This window comes from Somniosus microcephalus, chromosome 2 (genome assembly GCF_052327205.1).
Source record: "Somniosus microcephalus isolate GS21.2 chromosome 2, FLI_Smic_1.0, whole genome shotgun sequence".
NCBI classification, from domain to species: Eukaryota; Metazoa; Chordata; class Chondrichthyes; order Squaliformes; family Somniosidae; genus Somniosus; species Somniosus microcephalus.
Window position 1 is genome coordinate 120,744,063 of NC_140988.1, and position 25,464 is coordinate 120,769,526.

At 42.5% G+C, this 25,464-nt stretch overlaps 1 protein-coding gene across 1 annotated transcript in view; it reads right to left on the reverse strand.

Moving 5' to 3' along the window:
• cpz (carboxypeptidase Z) overlaps positions 1-25,464 on the reverse strand; it is a 45,693-nt gene that overhangs the window by 17,273 nt on the left and 2,956 nt on the right. Inside the window, exons 2-5 of the mRNA XM_085962182.1 lie at positions 8,771-8,800; positions 7,714-8,088; positions 6,188-6,391; positions 4,849-5,045 (exon numbers count right to left, since the gene is read on the reverse strand). Of these exons, the coding sequence (XP_085818308.1) occupies positions 4,849-5,045; positions 6,188-6,391; positions 7,714-8,088; positions 8,771-8,800 (806 nt within the window). The remainder of the gene's footprint in view (positions 1-4,848; positions 5,046-6,187; positions 6,392-7,713; positions 8,089-8,770; positions 8,801-25,464) is intronic.

The following is a 25,464-nucleotide window of genomic DNA, read 5'->3' on the forward strand; positions in this document are numbered from 1 at the left end:
GTAAATGATACAGTATTACAAACAGTAATAGAGAACATTCATCATGGTTGGCCAAAAGGTTCCTGTCCAAAATATTTTCACATAAGGTCAGAATTGAGTGTCGCAAGTGGACTATTACTAAAACAGAACAGAATAGTAATTCCACAGGCTCTACGTCAAGACATGCTCAAAAGGATTCATGAGGGACACCTCGGAATTGAAAAATGCAAAAGGAGAGCAAGAGACACTGTTTATTGGCCTGGCATAAATAAGGACATTGAGAACATGATAGGCAAATGTGAGACATGTCAGAAACACCAAAACAAACAAACAAAGGAACCAATGATAGTAGCTGACTTACCAACAGCACCATGGCAAAAGGTTGGTATGGACCTCTTTCATTTGAATGGTAAAGAATATCTAATAGTGATTGACTACTATTCTAACTATCCTGAGATGGCGCTGCTCTCAAGCACCACAGCAAGCAGTGTCATAATGCATGTGAAATCCATCTTCGCCAGACATGGAATTCCCGGGATTGCCGTTAGCGACAATGGTCCGTGCTTCAACTGTAAGGATTGGCAACATTTTGCAGCACAGTATGACTTTCAGCACATCACATCCAGTCCTTTGTATGCTCACTCAAATGGTAAGGCAGAGAAATGTGTTCAATTTCTCAAACAGCTACTGAAGAAAGTGACAGAAAGCAAGTCTGATCCTTATCTCGCCCTGCTGAGCTACCGAGCCTCACCTTTAGACTGTGGTTCTTCACCTGCTATACTACTAATGGGTCACAAGTTGTGCACCATGCTACCCTGCTGTGCAAAAGAACAGCAAAGTAAGGAACTGAGACAGAGACTTCAACTGTTAAAGATGAAACAGAAATCATACTATGACAAGTCATCCAAAACTCTAAAACCATTGACAAGGGATGATGTTGTCAGGATTGAGGATCCAGATGCATGGAACAGGAAAGCTACAGTTCTTGAGGAAGTACGACCAAGGTCATACACTGTTAGAACTGAGGAAGGACAGATTCTCAGGAGGAACCGCTGTTCCCTTCTGAAAACACAAGAAACTATCCAAGAGCAGATTGATGACAATGCCGCAACTGAATCTTGTCATTCACCACCAGAACAATCTCATGAAAACACATCAGACTTACCCGTGCTGAGAAGACCCACACGTGTAGTAAAAAAGCCTGATAGACTTAATCTTTAAGTACAAAGAAAAACTATATTGAAAATGTATTAACTGTTGTGAAAATGTTTATGTTTATAGAGCACTAACAAAAGTGTTACTGATATCATCTTTATCGTTTTTCTTGAAAGTTGATTGATATTGATTTTGTTAACCTCAAAGAAAGGGGGGATGTAATGATCAATAACATGTCATTCTGGAGTGGTACACTAGATGGAGCCGTAGAGCTGTATAGAGCTGTATATTTAGTTGTATGCTTAAGACTACACTACCCATGATGCACTAGGCTACCCACAAGGCAGTAGTCAAGATGGCTGCCTGCACACAGAAGCACACATGCAGAATCTCTACAGATGCTGTACCTAGAGAACGTGTACTGAATAAATGTCTAACTAGAAGCTAGCTGTTCATAATAAGAATGTCTAGTTATTAATGAACATAACACTGGCAAAATCCCGCGGCAGCGGGTTCCGAACCCGACCTCTTTGAATCTGATTTTCCTGCCTTTCACGCCTCCAAACCCGCCTTCTCCGACATCAGAAAATCGCCCCCTAGACTACTGCAGTTCCAAAATTTTGTGTATAATGTGGCTGCCGATATGAAAGCAATTGTGGCATAGATGTAGTGAGCGGCAGAATGCCTTGTAAATCTATTATTGTTTCCACAGTTCCACCAAAATTTCTTTATGTTATATTATTTGTCCAAAGTGGATGCTCACGTATCTATGATAGTGTCAACTGAAAACAAAACTGGGCCTAGAAATTGAGTGGGCTCAGCGCCCAATTAGTGGCGCTAGAGGGCCTTGCGCCGGACTTATAGCCGTTTTGCAAAGTGACTTGGGCCTTACCATCGGCGTTAGTCGGTAGCGCTGCGCCGGCACCGATGACGTCATCGGTGTGCGCAGCGTCCCGGTTGCCGTGGTAACCCGGCCCCAAGCCCAAATTCAGTTGCGCCCGCCTCACCTGTGGCAGGCGCAACTAACGAATGTGAAAAGTGTTCTTACACGCCTTTGCGCCGGCACATAAAGGTGGAGCGGCGGCCGGCCGCGTTCCCAGCGGCCGCCTGCCCGCACCTCCCTTCCCGGACTCCTGCATCACCCCCCCCCGCGGCCCTGATGAGTGTGTGCTGCGAACCCGGCACTTCCCCGAGGTGCCGGGCTCAGATGTCGGGGGAATCCGCCGGACAGTTGTCGGCTGCAGGCAGCTCCTCCTTAACAGAAGGAGGAGGCCTGCAGTTCCCCAGCCTGCCGCACCGCATCGGGTGCCGCAGCGGGGGATTAGCGCCGGGAAACCCAATTCAATGCCCGTTTTCAGGCGCTAAAACCCTCCTTTAGCGTCCGCCGCCGTCTGGGGCCGGCGCAACCGAATTTTCGTCGGGCGCTGCCGCATTAACGCTGGCGCAAAATTTCTGGCGCTACAGCCCTGGCGAGCCCACAACCCAATTTCTAGGCCCTGATCTTTTAATCCCGTTGGCACGATTTCAGGTTTCCAAAATAACATTTTCTTTATCAACCATTTCAGAGCAGTTACTGTGAGCAGACCGGGCTGCCCCGTAAACCAAAGCTATATCTTTTTGAAGTCTGTTCTTGCATGACCTGTAGGATTAGCAATTATTTTAGTCGAAGTAATCTGCATACTGGAATATGCATCATTGTTTACGACATGCTCAATCACTTCTGCATTGGCAGAGAATCAAGCATAAGATCAAAACTTTTACTGGCTAAAATAGGTATTGTATTTATGTTGAACAAAAATGAAGCAGAAACTAATTCAGCAATCAGAAAGGATACAATACAACACAAATACAATGATCAGCAAACAGCCCTTTTGAAGTCCTGGAACCAATATTTTGACATCAAATGCACAAAATTAGCACTTCTAACCAGTATTCTCATTCAATCACCAGTTCAAAGAAACCCCTTCCTAGTTTTGCAGCCAGCCAAGTGTTAGCATATCATTTTAGATTTAAAGATATCTGACAAGACATATTTGCTGCACTTTTTAAGAGTTATTATTATTACATCTTTGTTCCTGGTATGATAGTTGGGAAAGGTATTCTGCCTTATTATTTTATACACTTTGGAAGGAAGTGACCAGTGGTGTCCCAGAAGGATCTGTGCTGGAGCCTCAACTATTTATTATATTTATTAATGACTTAGATAATATAATAGAGAGCCATATATCCAAGTTTGTCAATGACACAAAGATTGGTGGTACAGTAAGTAGTGCAGACTACAAAGTCCTAGTTTACCACATTCATTGCATGTCTACAAAGAGACACTGATAGATTAAGTGAGTGGGCAAAACTGTGGCAGATGGATTTCAACACAGGTAAGTGTGAGGTTATCTATTTTGGAACAAAAAAGGATGGCTGAGTATTTTTTAAACAAAGTGCTTCTTTGGAAGGATGTAGACAGCCAAAGACAGTGAGGTCAGAGTTGAAGAGGGACAGGGAATAAAAGTGACAAGCGACAGGGATCTTGGGATCACACTTGGAAACGAAGGTGGATGATTTTTATCTGCTTGCTCGTATTGCCCCACCTTTCATAAGAAGGCAAATATCATCAAGAATGGAAAGGTCAAAGCAGACAAGTGATCCCCGTCATCTACTTTTTCAACACGAGCCAGTAACTAAGAGGCTCAAGTCCAGGAGCAGTTTCTTATATGCTGTCCAGCCCTTGGAATGTAATCCCCACAGCTGTAGACTAGATGCTTGGTCAATGGATCTGCAGACAAAGCCACATAAGCTACTTTTTGATCCAGAGGAATCTCTTCCAACAGAAGCCAGTGAGACTTGGCCTACTTGGCTGTGTCTCAATCGCCCCAGAACTGTCGGCTGCTACAGAGCCCTCATGCAGAAGTGGAGATACAGCCAAACTGATACTACTGACTGTGACTGCGGAGAGGCATCTCAAACAATGGAGCATCTCATAGAATGCCCTCTACTGCCAGAACCATGCAGACCTAATGATCTGAGGGACTTCAACTCTCGAGCCAGAGTCTGCATGGAACAGTGGCGAGGGAAGGTGTAGTGACAGGACTTGACAACTTGGAAACAGAACAGAGATGTTTGGCAAAGATGTGTTCAACCTATCCTACACAAAGACAGGTATAGGTAGAACATATAATCTGGAGGAAGTGAGCCGAGTTAAAAGCAAAGTTGTTCAATGTGAGAAGAAGTTCAGACAGGTGGAAGAGGGTAGGGTGGATGGGGCCTGATTGGGCTGATGTTCGAGAATGAAGCTGGGGAGGCCACAGGTCATCTGGTGAGGGATGGAGGTGTAGAGGGACTGTATATCCACAGTGAAGAGGACCAGAAAACCGGAATTTGTTAAAGTGGGAGATGCTGTCAGAAGAGTTACAGATGTAGGTCGGTATGGAATGGATAAGCCGAGGGAGGGGGGCATGGGGCGAGGGTGGAAATTGAGGCAAGATAAGAGGAAATAAATTCAGTAGGACTGGAGCAGGATGAAACGATTGTCTATCGGGACAGTCCTGTTTGTATATCTTAAGTTGAGTGTTGTGACCTTAAAAGAGCAGCCAACTTACATGAAAATAATCAAAATAATACCATCTGCTTTGTATGATATACTACAGCTTACTGCATGCAATGCCATGGGAGATCTCCTAGTATTTATGCTATTAGGAGCTTGAAAAGAAAAAAAAATACCTCTTCAGATGCTATATCATAGCCGTCAGGATTCATAGAAGGAAGAAGATGGATTCTGGTATTATTGATTAAAGCCTGAATCCTTTGATTTCCACTTAAGTACTCGGAGCACAAATACTGTGCAAGATAAATCAGCAGCTCTCTTCCCAATGCTTCATTGCCATGCATGTTTGCAATATACTTAAATTCTGGCTCAACTGAGAAAAGAAAATGACATTTACTGTTAAATGATCATATAAATGACGTATTCTTCTTTTGTTAACAAAGGAGGTACTTTAACCCAACCTTCCTGGCGGAAACTGACAGGATTGGATCGGCCGCCTGTTTTATGCCCGAAGTCAGTGGAAACTAAAATCAGGCAGGTTATAAATCACATAACCGATCCGACCCCATTAGTTTCCCGCCAGGCGGGTTAAGTTAGGTTTACCCTAAAAGTTTTAAATAATTCATTTTTTTTTATATATATATATATGGCGCACAAATGACGTCATGTAAAATTACAGACTTGGTGGCCCCGATTTTAAGTCCCCCGCCCAGTGGGAATGGTGCATGGAAGGGGTTAAAACATTTTAATTCTACCTCCCGGCTTCAACCCGCTGCCTTCCAGGCCAGTTACATTTTTGCTACCCCAAATCAGGCCATTGATGAGCCTCCCTTGAAAGGCAGGCAGGGGTCTAGTTAACATTAAAAAGTTGCGCAACTTAACGCAATGGAAGGGTATCCTGCGTTGTCGGCTGCCCGGCATCAGATCCAAGGCAGAAGGCAGCGACTGGTCAAGGTTAGTATTAAAGAGCTGCTCCTTTTAGAACTCCTTATGGGCCAGGAGCAGCAGGAATGCTCCCCCCAGGCTCCTCAAGGACTCCTTGGGCCTCCCCAGCCCTCGCCCCCCCCTCCAATCTAGCTGGAACCTACCCCCCCACCCCTCCCGATCTCCTGCAAAGCCCTCCTTCCACTGACTGCCGGGGACTGTCCTCACGGGTCCTTGGCTGCGGCCTCCTGCTGCTAATTTCTACTCCCACCCACCTTCCAGGCCATCAATCTGACTGGGTGCTGGGCGGCAGTCAGTGAACAGTTACTTAAATAATGCCCTGTGGTTAAAATCGGCAGTACCATCGCATCCTTGGCATTGCCAGGTTCATCGCCCAAGTGCTTTACACTCGAGTTCAATTAAGTCAATGCAAAGTAAAATCCGCAGGGTGTAAAATGGGTGGCCGTTCTGTTCTGGTCAGTTTCCCACCGGGCTGATTAGATTAAAATTGCCTTATTGAATCAACAAAGGCACTGAAAATGAAGGGTAAGAAGAGAAGAAAGGGACAGGATGAATAAATGTGCTACTTACGCAGTTCATGTTCCCCAGGATTGCTTGAAAATTCAATTACATAAAGGTCTTTGCCTTCAAAACTACGGCCAATGGTGTAAGTTTTTGAGATAGCTGCACACATAGATGCAGTCTGTTTCAGCAAATTGGTCATCTCCAAATAACTGTGGTATTTGAATTGTAACATGGTAAATGGTGTCTCTGATTCAGTTGTCAAACTTGTATCTGTCAAAAAAGATGACTGCTATTTACATTCTAAGCACTTGTGTATCCGTGTAGTTTTGACAGAGTAAACACATGATTCTTAAATGGACAGAAATCAGGCATGTTCCATTCCAGGTGTGCAATCCTCCCCGCCTGATTTTCCTCTATGCACGGTGTTCAGATGAAGCTTTACACTCGAGCACAATAAGAGGAAAATCTGCCTCAGCAGCTGATCTGATATCATCCCAGTTTTGCCAAAAGTTAAGAAAACCCCCAAGGAGTCCATACCTTGGGGGTGGGAGGAACAGTAGCTTGTTTAATTGACAGCCATACTAGCCAGCCCTGGACAAGGAGAGGGTCAGAGGTCAAGCAGCTGCCTTATTATGTTCCAGTTCAGTTAGGTAACATTTAGGGAAGGAGGCAGACCTAGGAAGAGAAAACTTTCAAGACCAGGGGGACGGCTGAAAAGTGAGTATTTAACACACTAACAATAGTGAGATTTTACTTTGTTCACTTTGTAATTAAAAAATAAATTTGTTTGGGGATTTACATTTGGCCTTTCAGAAGATTGACCAGACATGCAAGTTTACAGCTTCCGGTTCATATAACAAGGGGCTTCATTTTCACAACCCTGGATCATGCTGTCATAAGGAAATATTGGGCAGTTATAGTAAACTCCTGATCAGAAGAAACTGGTGACACTGAATCTGAGAGAATATCTAGTGCAGAGTGGAAAATTGTAATGGTTTGTCAGACTGGATGGCGAGTGGGACATCACATCCAAACTTGATGATGTCCTCATCTAACATCCACACATAGATACTTCCAGCTTGAGTCACTGGACAATAGTCCAGACCAGGAATGCTGGCTAATGTTTTTCCTCTCTCTAACCTCTTGGTACTAAGACTGACTACAGGGTCACCCCTGCTGCTCCAGAAGAGATCAGCTAACTCAGTACTGACAGCGATTCAATATGGAATCTTTCTGTTCTTTATGGGGGTGATTTTAACCCAACCCAATCTTCAATTGAAAGTAAAACTGGGCAGGGTGTAAATCGGACAGCCAATCCAATGCCGTCAGGTTACCACCAGGTGGGTAGGTTACAATTGCCCTGGTGTCTCAGTGCCAAACCCTACGTGGTATTTGCCACTGAGTCACTGGGTGGTGTGAGTTTCATTTATTTTTTTCATCTGGGCCAACTTTTTAAAGTGTTGTATAGATGACAGAATCTCACTTAGTGTGATAGGAGGAGCATACTATTTCACAGTTATTTATTTCTTTTTACTGAAAATATTAAAGTTTCACAGCATAATATCCAGACCCAAACAAAATTAGATACCTACCTGTGTATTTTCCTACAGGGTCATAACAACCCTCCTCTTCACTGACAAAGAACCGATCACAATCCATGAAATATGGCCACGCCATTTGTATCCGGTCAAATGCATGCTGGCAGTCTCTTTTAAGTGCTTCACAAGCATATCGACAAGGCTTCAGAATTGTATTGTTTTCACAACGAGGAGCTATGATGGAACAGCCCAGCAACTTGAGATCAGCATTGCATTCTCCATTCAGCAAGTTGTCCAAGACACTTATAAGAACATACTCTGCACTTAACTCAGTTTCTGTTCTCGATGTTTGACCAATCAAGTTAGGAAACATAATCATTGAGTAAGACATACCAGTACAGTAACTTAGATAGTTATTCGTACACTGTGCTGTAGAAACATAAAATGGAACAAGTTAGTTTAATTAGCTGTTCATTGCTGTGCTCTGAGTTAAGTTATGGAAACAGATTGACCTAATCAGGTCCTTATTTTAGGGATGAGTACAGATTGCAAAAAACAGAAATCAAAACAAGCGTCACTTTGTTGGTTTTATCAGGCTGTGCCAGATCTAAGCTTTGCATGGTTCACATTTAGATATATTCTATTTTTTTTTACAGTAGGATTGTCTTTATTGCTGGGAAAGAAGAGGGGTGTGAGGAGGCTCATGTGGAGCATAAACGCCGACAAAGACTTGTTGGGCTGTTTCTTTGCTGTAGGCTCGATGTAACTCGATGTAACACACTGCTGTGTAAAACGTTACAAAGTACTGAATAGCAACATCATGGAAATAAAATAATTGACCAATGTTACTGATGTGAATAGATAAATAATCTCTTTGTACACTCCCCACTGAATACAATTATAATCATATTCCTTAAAGAGAGGTGAATGGAAACATTTCAGTCACCAATATTTGTACTAACACTGGCATTTCTGTCTAGGCTTTAAGTGAATCCAGCTGGGGTAGGGGTCATAATTTACATAATCATATGATTAAATTATGTTTCACTGAAATTTTTAAATCCAACATTGCTGATAGAGGCACTGGGAAAATAAAAGCTTTGACCCATACCTTTCTCTACAGCTTCAATCTGGCATTGTCCTGAAAGATAGAAAGTATGGCATTCAGTGAAAAAGAATAAAACCAGTGTTGAACATGGGGTGGGGGGTAATTTGTGATTGAGGTCAATGGAAATGAAAATCAGTAGAGGTGTATAATGGACGGCTGAATTGATATAGTCAGTTTTACACTACCACTCAAAGTCAAAATTACCCCATGGGATTTGAAACGTACTTCTGTATGTACCCATTATACGACACATACTGGTTTCACACAAGTATCTGCTTTAGTTAGCCAGTGGCTCAATTGGCAGCAGCCTTGCCTCTGAGTCTAGAAGATTGTAGGTTCATAGTCTCACTCCAAAGACTTGAGCACAAAATTCTAGGCTGACATTCCAGTGTATTACTGAGGGAGTGCTGTACTGTCAGAGGTGCCATCTTTTAGATGAGACATTAAACCGAGGCCCCATCTGCCCTCTCAGGTGGATGTAAAAAATCCCGTGGCACTATTTTGAAGAGCAGGGGAGTTATCCTCGGTGTCCTGGGCAATATTCATCCCTCAATCAACATCACTAAAAAGCAGATTATCAGGTTATTATCACATTGCTGTTTGTGGAAGATTGTTGTGTGCAAATTGGCTGCCTTGTTTCCTACATTACAACAGTGACTACACTTCAACAAGTACTATAAATAATTAATTGGCTATAAAGCACTTTAGGACATCCAGTGGTCATGAAAGATGCTCTATAAATGCAAGTCTTTCTTTTCTTTCTTTAGCATGGCGCAAGCTGGTAGTGTGTAATTATGCTCCTAACTCTGCATTGTTCTCAATTCAGATAAAGCAGAGCACTGCACATGCATACTTAATATATGCATAATATCCTGCTGAACAGTGTCTAAATGCCAGTGATGCTTTAGTGAAGGGTCAACTGTCCTGTCAACTCTTTACTAACAGGTTAGGGTTAAAATCACCACCTTTATAAAGCAGGTTCTTCCTTTCTTTTCTTTTTCTGCTGTGTGCTGGTAGAAATTCTATAATTGGCCTCAGTGGCCCTGAGCTAGTGAGGAGATAATTGAACAGGGGTCTAGCAATCACTGGTAGAAGTGCATGTGGCTGGATGTTGGGTGATTGGCTTTGGCTATAATTCATCTGACGCTTAGGGCAGGATTTTCATTGGGCCGTGGAGTCGGGATTGGAGGCGTGCGGGGGTTTAAAATCTTGAAATCAGGGGTCCTGACCCCATCCCGCACCCAAACCCGCCTCCATGCCAATTTCAAAGGAGGCAGGTACCCACCCCGCACTGGGACCCGCCTACCCGAGGCGGGAAGGGATTAGTACCAATTAACTGCCTGTTAACAGGTAATTAACAGGCAGTTTTTAGCCTAATCCCTATTTTTAAGGTTGAAGTGTGGGATTCCCGATGGCTCCAAACCACGCCAAGCTAGAGGAGGCGGGCCATCAGGTTGAAGGACTTGGAGGGGTCGAGGTGTCGGTGTTCAGGTGAGTGATGTGTGCATGAGTGCAAAGGTAAGTGTGTTGTGTCTAAAGTGATTAAATAAGTTTTACATACCTTTTCTTACCTTTTCAGCGTTCCTTCCTTTAGGTCTCGGGAGTCCCTCATCTCACCGGCACAGAAAGCAGAATGGCTGCGAACTGTCAAAAGTGACAACCTGCAGCTTTCTGTGCAGGAGAGATTTCTAACTGAGTCTGTGGAGAAGGACTCATGTTAGAAGTAAGACTGTCAGTGTATGACAGCTTCAAACAGCTGTGAAACGCTGATATTTCATCTGTCAAAACCTCTTGACAGATGAAATTTCAGTCTGTGAAGTCACCTGTTGCCGAGTGGCCCTTAATTGGCCCGCTGAGGCTGCTGGGCGGGCTCAACAAGGTCAATCAAGTTAAAATCACGTGGCTTGGCCGCATCTCGATGGAGGCGAGACTACAACCCCAAAAGTTGTAGTTCCGCCTCCAACCCGATTCCTAAATGAAAATCCTGCTCTTAGGCTCCAATAGACCATGAGGAGGGTGTGGAGAGCCCGGTAGTGGGCGAAGAACCCAGCAAACCTGGGGATGTGGCGGACCTGCCAATCATTTAAATAAATATGTGCAGACTCCCACCCAACAGCCAGCCAGATTGACAGCCAGGCCGGCGGGCAGGAGTAGGCATTTAGCAGCAGGAGGCTGCAGCCGATGACCTGTGGGAATGGTCTCCAGCAGTCAGAGTAGAAGGAGGAAGGCTTCGAGCATGATCGCGATCGGGATGGGGGAGTTGTGGGCATGATCAGCTGAAGGCTGGGGAGGCCAAAGGCTTCCTTTTGTGGACTGGGGGGAACACTTCTGCTCCTCCTGGCCCACAAGCAGCTTAAAGACAGACAAAGTTGTAAAACTTACCTGGGCTTCTTCTGGCCAGTTGGCTCCTCCCGCCATGTTTCTGCTGGTGGGCAACGGACTCCCCCTGTGGTGAAGTTAAAAATATGTCACGACGCTGATAATATCATCAGGCAGTGACATCTGAATCTTAACTCGGGCTCCACCTGCTTTTAGCAGAAGGTTTGTTCAGAGCCTGAATTGCCGCCAATGCAGCGGGTTGGAGTTGGCTTGGGCAATTCTAGTATTTTTACCTCCACCCAACCCATACCCCGACCCTCTCCCATCCATTGTAGGGAATGGGGGGATTAAAATCGAGGTCTTACTTTCTGGGCTTGCATATGAAGAATGATCATTTGGGGAAGGTATCAGAGGGCCATGCAACCATAGCAAGGAATCACCTCCTTCAGGGTAAAGGGGAAAACAGGCAGAAAGAAGAAACTTCAAGCTGGCCTAATTAGTTCTTATTGTTACTCGTCAGTCTCCCGTGAAATTTCACATCACAAGTCAGAGAATATGATCACTCTCTTACCTGTCTCTGATGTCTTTATGCTGCTATTTTTCTATGTCTCTCTTGTTCTGTTTCTGTCTCTCTATTTTTACTTCTTGCTCCTTAACTCTTTTTGCTTCTCTCTCTGTCCTCATCTGCTACACTGTTTTTGGCAAGGTGGTTGCAGGGAAAATGTGATCCTTAAGGTTCCCTCCCATCCCCCCCCCTATTACTCATACTTCTCCCATCACCCATTCCCCTCTGTCCTATCAGTAGCTTCTTTGAACTACCTACCTAATCTTTATATCCTCCTCTTCCCCTTGCTTCACTGTCACTCACCTCATCATTAACCCTCCATCCACTCTCCCCCTGAAGATAATTAGTTGGCATCAAAATTAAACTGGTAAATGAAGAAAGACACATTCAATCTTTCTCGCTGACTCGCTCTCTCTCTCAGATTAATACACTTTTTAAACTATAACAGACGTGTAATCAGAGGACTCTCAAATTCATTCAATAAAAATTTTATCTCAGTAAAACTTTTGACATTTATCTTTCTGCTTTTCAAAATTATTTGAAGAAGAATTACTAGGCAGAAAGTAATAGAAGTTAAAGAAAAGTATCCCATCAGTATTGCTGACTAAACGGTACTGAAGCATTCTGAGAAATTAGGTGCTCTGTCCTTGCTCAGAGTTCAAATTCAGCCCACAGGGTCGCAGCCCTGGCCAAAAAATATCAAATCCATTTCCATTTGAGAGAAGATTAGGCCTTCAAGTAAAAACTTTATTAAAAACATTAAAAGACACAAAAGACAATTCAATTTAATCATGTTATTGTGAAATATGTATTTTTTTTATTTTGTTGAAATCCTTATTTTGGATTTAAAATATTCTGTGAAAAAAATGGCAACTGAAGCAAATTTTGAGTAATTTGTGGGAAGCTGGTGGGTAGGTTGCGTGATCTCAGCCTAATATACTCTCACTACAAAGTAACATCTTTAACATTGAAAAGGCCAATCACAACACCACTTACGGGAGTAATAGGCACTTATAATGAGTTTTCAATCAAACAAGCGCCCCATGTATCGAATTTAATATATAACAGATAAAAGGAATTGACAAAATTATGCATATTGCTCACTATAGGGAAAAATAACCTACCAGGGACACTAGTTAAAAATCAGGAGGTTAGGAATAAATAGGGAAGTCTAGTAGATTTTTTTACACAAGGTGTAATAGGCATGTGGAAAAAGTTGCCAGGAGAGACCATAAAACTAAACATTATTAATGGATTTAAGAGGCAATGGATGAATTTCTGGAGAGAAAAGGAATCTGGAGAGAATGTGAATAGGTTTGTGAAAAAAGATGGGCTACTTGAGATAAATGTCCATTTCTGATCCCACTAGTTCTTGTGTAGGCAGGTTAGCAATGGCTGTGTTAAATTATTGCCACAGATTAAAATGTGGAGCTGACCAGCCCTGACACAACCAGCAGCTCTACCTAGAATAATAAAAACCCACCAAAAAGTGATTTATTTTATTCTGAATTCCCTAAATGTGTAATGTAGTGACAAATGGTAGCCAAATTACCAATTTTACTTGACAGCTGAACTCTTGTTTGCCCCTTTAAACAAAAAACTTGTTGTTGTATAGCCCCTTATCATGTCTCTCATAAATGTCTCAAAGCACTTCACAATCAATGAATTACTTTTAAAGACCTGTTATGTAGTTAAATACAGCCAATTTTCACACAAGGTCCCACAAACAGCAGTGAGGTAAATGACCAGTTAAACTACATTTGGTGATATTGTTTATGGTAGGAATGTTGGCCTGGACAGTGGGAGAACTCCCTGCTCCTTTTTAAATAGTACGATTGGAACTTTAGGCCGCGATTTTGCATTTGGTGTCTGGATGGGTGCGGTCAGCTGGTTTCTGGGTTCTTGTCCCGCCCCCAGCTGCCTCCACTCCACAGACGCGATTTTCCCTTGACTGACCTTGTTAAGCCCACCTTGCGGATAATTAACAGGAAGCAGTCTGATGACGTCATTTGATGACACATCATCTGCCAGTTTCCTTAAAGGGACCATGCACAATTTTATTTTGACAGTTGATTTTTCAGTGTTTGACAGCATTGAGGTGCTGAAAACGCTGACAATCACTGCACAAAAGTGAACTCTTGCACCCAGGCTCTCCAATGACTCCCTCCATATGCTGGAATAGATGGCAGCTGCAGGTGAGATGACAGAAGCGATCTGTCACTGGTGAGAGAGGTTCTGCCAATGAGATGACACTGGACATATAGTTGGATTTAAAAACTTGTAAGCTAAAGATATCTGTATATGTTTTAAAAATGCAGTAACCAACATTTTCTTTGCTCTGAAACTCACCATGTGCAACATTGCATCCTTCACACCACTTCTGCAGCTGTCATCTTTTCACAAACATTACACCAGACTCACAACACGCCAACATTTACCTGGTGTGTTGTCCGGATGTTGGGAAACCCGACCCAGAAGTGGGAAAATTGAAAAATAGGCTAAACACTACTGACAGGTACCTGTTAATAGGCAGGTAATTGCCTTTAATCCATTTCCCGGCGCTAGGTGTCGGGTCCATTCACAAATCGGAGACCTGACACTTGGGAAGGCTGTTTGGAGGTGGGTTGATGGCGGGTTCGGGACCCGCCGTCAATCAATAGGACTTTAACCTCTGACCCGCCTCTCAGAGCACCGGCAAAATCGCGGCCTATATGTCCACCTTAACATCTGGAACAGGCAGTAAGAGCCTTGGGAACATAGGAATTGCTGCATGAAAAAAACACGTTCCATTTAGCTCGCCTTCTACCATCCTGGTAGGCACATGATATGACAATAATGGAGTTGTTGATATAGCATAGCAATCAATCTCTATCAATTAATCTACAACAGACCCAGACATGACACGAATAAAACCCCAGTGGTGGAGAGTCTTGGAAACCATAGGTCCAAAGTCACCTGTTCCTTCCAGTCATGTTACACTTACCACATCATGTCTCAAATTACTCATATATTGTATCCCATTGCCCTGCTGCCATTTGCCATGACACCATTGTGCTCCCCGAGATGGAAAAAATCATTAGCAACATCAACCTTCCCATTCACGAAGACTTGAAAATCCCACCTCGAAAGCGCCTAAAATCGGGCCTGCCATTCTGGGAAACAGGAGCCTATATTCATGCACCTGGTATCAACCCACTATCCAGATTGAAGGAATCATGGGATGCATGCAACATAAAGAACCAACACCTCATCACTGACCCAATAGCAGAGGTCCCTGGCTTCGACCTCCCTCAAACAGTGGACAGCGCTCAACCAAATCCACACAGGGCATGGACGATACAGCCACCTGTTCCACAAGTGGAAGATGAGGGATGACCCGAAGTGCGACTGAGACCATGAGCCCCAGACCATGGAACACATCACATCAACCTGCCCACTAAGATCTGTTGTGGGAGGCACCTCATTTCTCCACTCGGCATCTCAGGAGGCCATCAAATGAATAACCAAATTAGACATCCCATTATACTCTTTTCCTGTCATACAAATGTAAGTAAGTATTGTATCCCAAAATGTTGCTTTGTTTTTGTGTCTTATCTAAAGGACAGATGATGGAAAGAAATAATAACACTGTTGGAGAGACGAGGAAGGTTGTAGTACAGTGATAACTAGAACAGTCTGATATTAATTCCAAAATGACCTAATCACTATTTGGACCTGGAATTTAATAAAGCATTGTGGGGATGAGAATTGATTAATTGCAATCAAGCAGCTCATTATGTTAGCATAATAGTTGATCTGCTGTGCAGGCCATTCATTCAACAATTAAATTGAAAGTCCAGGCACAGGAGATTCAGTGATATAGGTCGGAATGGGGAAAATTGCAAACTTTAATTTGGTATCAAGTTGAGGGATAGGAAATCTGGGGTAGGAAAAAGTGTGAAATTGTTAATTTAGGTCTAAAACAATGAACTGGATAGACTAAGTGCACTTTTTTCATCCCTAAATATCAATTTTACTTTGTTTTTAGTTTAATTTAATATAGATATTTGTATTTAGTGAAGTCACTGTACAGTTTTAGTGAAATCACTGTATAGTTTTGTTGCACAGTACTTGCAGGGGAACATAGTAGCACATTGGAGTTATCAGTATAGTAGTGTACACAACAATAACAACAACTTGCATTTATAAAGCACCTTTAACGTAGTAACACGTCCCAAGGTGCTTCACAGGAGTATTAAAAGACAAAAAATTTGACATGGAGCCACATAAGGAGAAATTAGGGCAGGTGACAGAAAGCTTGGTCAAAGAGGTAGGTTTTAAGGAGCAACTTAAAGGAGGAAAGAGAGGTAGAGAGGCAGAGAGGTTTAGGCAGGGAATTCCAGAGCTTAGGGCTGAGGCAACAGAAGGCACGGCCACCAATGGTTGAGCGATTATAATCAGGGATGCCCAAGAGGGCAGAATTAGAGGAGCACAGATATCTCGGGGGGGTTGTGGGGCTGAAGGAGATTACAGAGATAGGGAGGGGCAAGGCCATGGAAGGATTTGAAAACAAGGATGAGAATTTTGAAATCGAGGCGTTGCTTAACGGGGAGCCAATGAAGGTCAGCGAGCACGGGGTGATGGGCGAATGGGACTTGGTGTGAATTAGGACACAAGCAGCCGAGTTTTGGATCAGCTCAAGTTTACGTAGAGTAGAATGTGGGCGGCCAGCCAGGAGTGTGTTGGAATAGTCAAGTCTAGAGGTAACAAAGGCATTGATGAGGGTTTCAGCAGCGGATGAGCTGAGGCAAGGGTGGAGACGGGCAATGTTACGGAGGTGGAAATAGGCTGACTTAGTTATGCAGTGGATATGTGGTCGGAAGCTCATTTCAGGGTCAAATATGACACCAAGTTTGCGAGCAGTGTGGTTCAGCCTCAGTCAGATGTTAGGGAGAGGGATGGAGTCAGTGGTTAGGGAACGGGGTTTGTGGCAGGGACCGAAAACAATGGCTTCGGTCTTCCCAATATTTAATTGGAGAAAATTACTGCTCATCCAGAACTGGATGTCGGACAAGCAGTCTGACAATTTAGAGACTGTGGAAGCAACTTGATTTTTGATAGCTCAGATAAAATAATGACGGATCCTGGGATTTCACCGGTTTGGGAATATTATAGAGAATGCTCTTGCAGGTTTGAATGATTGCCTTTTGTGGGGCCTTAGAATGGGGTGTTTATTAACTGAAGGTTATTTCTTGATGCATGCAACAACAACAACAATTTGCATTTAAAAAGCACCTCTAACGTAGAAAAACATTTCCAAGGTGCGTCACGGAAGATTAATGAGACAAAAATGGAGGCCAAGCCAAAGATGGAGATATTAGGAGGGGTGAAAAGAGGGGCTTAAAGGAGGGTCTCAAAGGAAGAGAGGGAGGAAATTACAGACTGTAGGGCGAGACATCTGAAGGCACAGCCACCAATGTTAGGGTGAAGGGAGTGGGGACATACAAGAGGCCAGAGTTGGAGCAATGAAGAGGATGCGGAAGGTTGTAGAGCTGGAGAAGGTTACAGAGATAGGGAGGGCAAGGCCATGAAGGGATTTAAACATGAGGATGATAATTTAAAATTTGAAGCTCTGAGGGAGTGGGAGCCAAGTAGTGGTGAGCAGAATAGGCGACTGGCAGCAGAGGTTTGGGTGTGCTGAAGTTTATGGAGGATGGGATGCCGGCCAGGTGAACAGAGTCAGAAGTTGACAAGGCACGGATAAGTGTTTCAGCCACAGATTGGGCTGAAGAAGTGGCGATATTTCAGAAGTAGAAGCAGGTAATCTTTGTGTTGGAGAGGATATGGGGTCGGAAGCTCAGCTTGTGGGAGGAAATAGGAGAATCATATAAGATTTGAGGAAAGACCTCCAAACTGCCTGGTATCTTCAGAGCTCAGAGTGGACATTATCCATTCTGACTCACACCAATGCTTTACTCACTTATTTGTTGTGTGGAGGGTTGCACTTTGCCATGTGGGGAAATGCACCTTCTTGTGAAAAGCAATGACAGTTGCACTGGACTGCTCTCTGTGAGTGCTAGTGGGTCTGCTGAATGTTTCCACCAGTTTCTGTTTATATTTCAGATTTCCAGTATGTACAGTTTTTATCTTTTTAGTTTCCCCACTATCTTTCCTATTATGCCCATCTCCTTTCACTTCATTTGTTTCTTTCCCATATCCTTTTCCCCACCTTACTGAGCTATTTTCATGCCCTTTTGTTCTTCTAATGGATTTTCATTGCCTTATTGAGATGATCTTCCTATAGCACCCATAAGTTTTCACCACTTTCCAACTTTTCAAAAAACCTGTTTGCAGACCATTCAAACTATTAGCTCTTCTCTACGACAGCCTCAGCATTTCTGAGTATACTTTAACCTGTTTTCCTCCACCACCCCCTCCCCAACACCCCCGCCCCAATTTTGTTCAGTTCTATTAAGGAGCTCCCTTTTCTTTCAGTTTCCAGTTGAAATGGTCTACACTCAAAACATAAACCTGCCTTTTCTCTTTACAGATGCTGACAGACCGGTTGCGTATCTCTAACACATTCACAACTGGTTCTTTTTTTTGTGCTCTCTGTAACAGATTCAGCAGTATCAGCTGCGTATTGATTGGCTGTTTAAATTGCCAGTGCTCAGTCTCAGTTTCAGTTAACAGCTGTCCCACAAGACATCATGGGATTGTCACCTTCTGATTTGGTGATCATTCAGTTATGGCGATCACTTGGGGGCTGTCCAAATCAATCATTATAACCAGATTGCACCATATGTAGCAACAGAAATAATGCACTAATAAGTGAACAAATACAGAAATCTAATGATCTTGCAGACCCCCAGGATCCCCTCGGGTCCAGGGATTCCAGTATGAAAACCTTATGGTACGACTGATATGCAGGTGGTGACTGACGGGAAAGGCAAATGATTACCTCAGAGGCTCAGAAGGTGCTGCTTCTGAAGAAGACCAAATAGATCCAGGTGCTTTGTAAGGAAGACTAGATTGCTGACCCCCAATGATGGTACTTGGAAAAGGCATGTATGTGTTTGACTTTAATTACTATCATTGATGGTACTATTTTACATTTATAAAGAAGCTTTATTTCACATTGTAATTATAAAATTTGCAAGTGGCCAAACAAAACAATATATTGTTTTCTTATATCCTAAGCCTTATTTGCATTTATTTCCAGAGTGACCCACGCTGGGGCTCATGCTTCTTAACAGTTTCCACTAACATAATTACTGTTTTATTCAGTTAACCTAAAAATAATTTAGATAATTCTTCAAATTGGTGTCAGCACAAGCTTTTATACCATATAGCTATCACATCAGTCCCTGCACCATGAAATCCCACAGCTGCTTCCTGATACCCATGGATGAACATTGACAGAATGCCATCCTAACATATCGTACTAACATCTCTGACATTCATCTTGAGGAAAATTCATTATATGTGTGTATGGATGTCTGTGGGTGTGTGCGCATATATGTATACTTTTTTTTACAGGGAAGAAAAGATTGCTACAATGAAAAGCCATATTACTGAACATCCTATATTTATGGGCTTGGCTGCTCCCTTCATATATGCCAACAATCAGTGTTTCAAACTGACATTAGTGTTTTGGGGCCCTGGTCTCTATGTCAACATTTGCTGGCAAAGATCAGTGTGGACCTTCTCCCCTCAGTGCTGCTCCTATGAAAGTCTTGTTGCTAATGGCAGTGATCCTGGCTACAGCACACTATAGGTCGGAATCCTTACAACAAGAATTTGCACCCATAGTATACAGTGGCTGCACTCACTTCTACTAGCAACAGCACTCGGAGCGGAGCTGAGGGGAGAGGGAAAGGATTTGGAAGAATAGCAAGAGGAAAGGGAAGGGGGAAATTAAGTGGAGAGGAAAGGGGGAAAATGGATGGCAATGAATAGGGAAATGGATGGTAATGAGAGAGAGAGAGCAAAGAGAGTCTTTTGGGAGCTGTGTCAGCTTTTATGAAGCTATTAGCCAGCTTTTGCTAGATTTTTAGGTTGTAATATTAGTGGTCACCGATTAATTATTCAGAAAACATAAGCTAATTGCCCAGCATTAATCCATGTTAACGTTTCACACTCCTCATTTGGAATTTAAAAAGTGCTACTTGTGAGAAACACTTACAATGAATTATCCATTGCATGCTGCACTGGAAAACAACCCACTCCTTTTAAGTCAAAGCTGCTTAACTCAAATGATCTGATTATTCTTTTTTTTTTGTATTAAATTCCCACTTTGTTTAATCCAAATTATTTGATCATTCATATGTTTAAGTACAAAAAGGGACTTTGAACCATCAAGGTTGTAATAACAATGAACTAATTCACTTGCCTATCACCATGTGCTTTATGTCTTTGTTAGATTAGGATTTTTGTTCTGCGTTTGTGAGTAGCAGAAGAAATATAGTGTGAAAAACTCAATATACTATTACCAAATCAAGCTGATTTCTCTCTGTGATACTAACCCAAGGTGCTAGCCCAGTGATACAGTAACGTGATCAGTTGCAGTCTAACACCTAGAGCTGACACAATACCTCATATTTCAATATGTATCATGACATGCATTACAAATACCAATTATACCTAGCTACCAGAGAGTCCATCTCCTCAGGCTGTTAAAACAATCAACGTGTATCAGCTCGGTTATCCTAGCTATACATATAAGCACCTTGGCTTCATCAATCTTTGCACATATGCAGATATGTAAGTAATTCATGAGATATATGCCTGAACATGTCTAGTAGTGTTCTTAGTTTTGGAGGAAACCAGAACACCCAATGAGCTAGACTAAGATGACATTATTTAATGCGCCTTGTTTATACCAGCAGGTTTTGTGTAATACAACATTAATCAGCTCTCAGTCTGCTATTCCAGTGTGAAGTCCACTTGTTCATTCATTCTAGTTTTCAGCAGCTGAGATTCATAAATTGTCTCTTTTGAACAGCACCCTATTTTACACTAGGGTCTCATGACTCACTGAAGTCAAACAAAACAATTTATTTATACTGACAGCATTACCTTCTTTCTCTTTTCAGCCAGAACATTCTTCAATCAAATAATACTCCCAAATGTCAAAATAAAAGCCATATGACATTTTGTCAGAATTGTGTTATGTCCATCAGCACTAGGAGTCAGCTGTGGCTCAGTTGGTAGCACTCTTACCTGAGTCAGAAATTTGTGGGTTCATAGTCCCACTCAGAGATTTAAAACAGAAAATCTAGGCTGACACTGCAGTGCAGTACTGAGGGAGTGCTATATTATCAGAGGTGTCGTCTTTCGGATGAGACATTAAACTGAGGCTCCGTCTGCCCTTTCAGGTGCATGTATAAGATCCCATGGTGCTATTTTGAGGAAGAGCAGGGGAGTTCTCCCCAGTGTCCTGGTCAATATTTATCCCTCAATCAACATCACTAAAAACAAATTATATGGTCATTATCACATTGCTATTTGTGGGAGCTTGCTGTGCGCAAAGTGGCTGCTGTGTTTCCTACATTACAACAGTGACTACACTTCAAAATAAACAGTACTTCATTGGTTGTAAAGCACCTTGGGACATTCTGAGGTTGTGAAAGGCACAATATAAATGCATGTCTTTCTTTTTCCTTTTACTATTCTGGATTGCATTTACAAAATATATTGTACTAATTTCTTACTGGGATGAATGATGATTTATTAACAGATTACTGAATTACTATTGAAGGGCAGGTAATTTACCTCCAGCAGCTCGGACAAATAGTTTGATGATGTAGTTGCATAGGACACTGTTCTCTAAGAGTTTGTTGTAGGATGTAATAGTCTTCAGCTTCACAGTATGTGATGTAATCAAAGTCTTGTGGTGGTGCTGTAACTTTGTATCATTCTTTCTACCACTTTTATAATGTAAACTGTATCAATTTCCAATGTTTGTGTCCTTGTTTAATTTAAAAGTAACGCTAAAGGCCTCCAGAGAGAAAAATAAAAGTTCTTTATAGTTTACTTAATAAATTAGTTGGAGCATATGACAAGCTGCAACTCAGTCAAAGGACTCTCCTGACCCATGAGAGCAAAATCTGAATAGTGTATAATTATTAGTCTCTCAATAACATGCCAGTGTCTTCACCTATAAAGAGATGTTAGTGTTGTAACAGGTTGTCTTTCTGTGGCATTTAGAATGGCACAATTTAAATAGTTGACTGCTGCCAAAGTTATAGAATAGCATAGTTGACAAGCAAAAAATGTGCTCCATTAATGCATTAGAAGGTGTAGGGATGGCCATCTTTGTGGAAGTGTTTAGTCATGATCCTTCGGCTACCATGGTGTGAGGCCGGCTTGATGGACCAGCTGGTCTTTTCCTGCCCGTCAATTTTGTATGTTTGTATGTTCCAGATGAAGAACAAGAAAATCAAATCAAAACAGAAACAAGAAGGGAAACAGAAGAAAGTGCAGCAAAGAAATGACAGTAGCATAAGCCTGTGTGAGTGAATAAAGATAAATAAAAACAAAAGGGAGAAGAAGAAAAAAGGCTATTACATTGAGAATGACAGTATATAAATATTAAGATTTAACATTAAATTAGTAAATTCCTTCATGCAAACAACTGGAAATACATCACAAAAGCTAATAACACTTTTATTGTTTCCAAAATATGTTATGGTATATTTGCAGCCATGTGGACACCGGAAAAAGAAAATTTGGCTGAAAATACAAGGAAAATACAAAAGAAGGAAATTGTGCTTTGCATTAAAACTTTAATCGGGATACAAAAGTACTTTTGTGCCCTCAATTATTCATTTTGCTAATAATATATACTGGCTGACCTCCCATGAAATTGTTCAATGTAGTCTGGAGACTGCTGTGTGGTTGTGACAAATTGCATGTGCTGGAATAGAGTACAGCAGAGGGATGACTGAGGAGTAGAGCACAATAGGAGGGGCCAGGAATAAGAGCATAAAAGGGGCGGCACAACAGGCCACATAATTTTTATATTAAATCCATGTATCTAGAGCAAAGTAGAGGCCTATCTGTTTAACAGTGAGATGCATTGAACTTTGGTGTCAGCTATTTTCAAGAAGTTTGTATCTAGAAAAAAACATTTTTGTTTGTCCATTCAGAAAATTGGATTGTGCCTTTAGAGCACTGGAATCTATTTTAGGTTTTACTGCAAAATTAGTTACTTATAGAGCATGCCTCAACTTCCTGTTTGTAAAAACATAAGAAGTCACACAACACCAGGTTATAGTCCAACAGTTTTATTTGAACTCACAAGCTTTCGGACCGCTGCTCCTTCGTCAGGTGAAGTGGAGAGATGCATAAAGACACAGCTTATATAGTCAGAGAATAATGCCAGATGATTACAGGTAATCTTTCTAACTGCCATTTATCACACCTCGGCAGAGAGATAATCACAGCAATCAAAGACTACACGATAACATCAACAAGTTCCATCCCACCATCAAACTCACCATGGACTACACCTCAGAATCGGTTTCATTCTTGGACACACGAATCTCCATCAAAGACGGACACCTCAGCACTTCACTCTACTGCAAGCCCACGGACAACCTCAGGATGCTCCACTTCTCCAGCTTCCACCCTAACCACGTTAAAGAAGCCATCCCCTATGGACAAGCCCTGCGAATACACAGGATCTGCTCAGATGAGGAGGAACGCGATGGACACCTACAGATGCTGAAAGATGCCCTCGTAAGAACAGGATATGACACTCGACTCGTCAATCGACAGTTCTGACGGGCCACAGCAAAAAATCAGATAGACCTCCTCAGAAGACAAACACGGGACACAATCAATAGAGTACCCTTCGTCATCCAGTACTTCCCTGGAGCGGAGAAACTACGTCATGTTCTTCGCAGCCTTCAACATGTCATCGATGATGACGAACACCTCGCTAAGGCCATCCCCACACCTCCACTACTCACCTTCAAACAGCCGCCTAACCTCAAACAGACCATCGTTCGCAGCAAATTACCCAGCTTTCTGGAGAACAGTGACCACGACACCACACAACCCTGCCACGACAACCTCTGCAAGACATGCCAGATCATCAACACAGATACCATCATCACACGTGAGGACACCACCCACCAGGTACATGGTACATACTCATGTGACTCAGCCAACGTTGTCTACCTCATACGTTGCAGGAAAGGATGCCCCGGAGCATGGTACATCGGCGAGACCATGCAGACACTGTGACAACGGATGAACAGACACCGCGCAACAATCGCCAGGCAGGAGTGTTCCCTCCCAGTCAGGGAGCACTTCAGCAGTCAAGAACATTCAGCCTCCGATCTTCGGGTAAGCATTCTCCAAGGCGGCCTTTGAGACACACGACAATGCAAAATCGTAGAGCAGAAACTGATAGCCAAGTTCCGCACTTATGAGGATGGCCTCAACTGGGATCTTGGGTTCATGTCACGCTACATGTAACCCCACCTGATGTAGGGTCACCCAGACTCAAGTCGTCGTTGGCTTGTTCTCTTTACACAGATGCGGCCGGACCTGCTGTGATTTCCAGCAAAAAAAATGTTTTTTTGTCTGTTTTTTGATTTTCATACAGACCCCAGCATCTGCAACATTTGACCCCTTGTGACCCCACCTCATTGTTCTTTGATGTAATGTTTTCCTGACTGACCTGTTTGGACACCATTCACACCTTTGATTGCTGTGATTATCTCTCTGCCGAGGTGTGATAAATGGCAGTTAGAAAGATTACCTGTAATCATCTTGCATTATTCTCTGACTATATAAGCTGTGTCTTTAGGCATCTCTCCACTTCACCTGACGAAGGAGCAGCGCTCCGAAAGCTTGTGATTTCAAATAAAACTGTTGGACTATAACCTGGTGTTGTGTGACTTCTTACATTTGTCCACCCCAGTCCAACACCGGCATCTCCACATCCTGTTTGTAAGCCATTCCTTGTCCAATATTAGACTTGGTAGAAGGTGGATTCTGAGAGTTGTAGTCTAGCAATGTCAATCTGCACAGTGACATCGGTGCATTCTGGGAGTCTTCCACATGGTTGAGCCTCTTCATTCAGGCAGGTATTCAATGTAAACTGTGAATGTAGCAGAACTGAAGCCTCAGGTCACAGAGAGGGGGAAACTTTGTAGAGGAATTTCTAACATACATGATTAACCTTATATGTATGTTTATTCAGAATTATTATGCTTTATAGCTTTACCATGTTGTAAGTATTATTTAAATGAGGAAATACTCAAGTCAGACAGCCATTGAAACCACTTTAAAAAATATTTGGGCAATATGATTGCCTCAGTTTGTTGCAAAAAATTATTTATTTAGATAGAGATTCCTTGCTCCTGGCACTGTTACTTTCTCTTAGCTTACTAGATATTTCAGCAAATCCGCACAGTGAACTGAGAAGATTCAGGATATTTAAGTCAATTGTTAACATGTAACATAACTGGTTTAAGGTATGACATTCAGATTTAAAGTGTAATGTTTACTGTGTGCAGGACTTTTAATTACAGAGAGATGGGATTTACTGGTATATAAACCAAGCCCATGAAAAGTTGTTTGAAATACAATTTGCTGTCTGTCAAGGCCTTACTGTCAACCTGATTTTTAGGTGAGCTTGGGGCCACAGCCTATTATTGATGTTACAGGTGCCTATAATTCAATGTAATCTGGCACTAAAGTACAAACATGTATGGTGCGAGAAACAGATAGTTCACACTGAAGTAGGTTTGAGGTGGTTTGGTTTAAGGCATGTTGTTTGGATAATGGAGAATGTTGCTCTCCACCTGGTTATATTAGA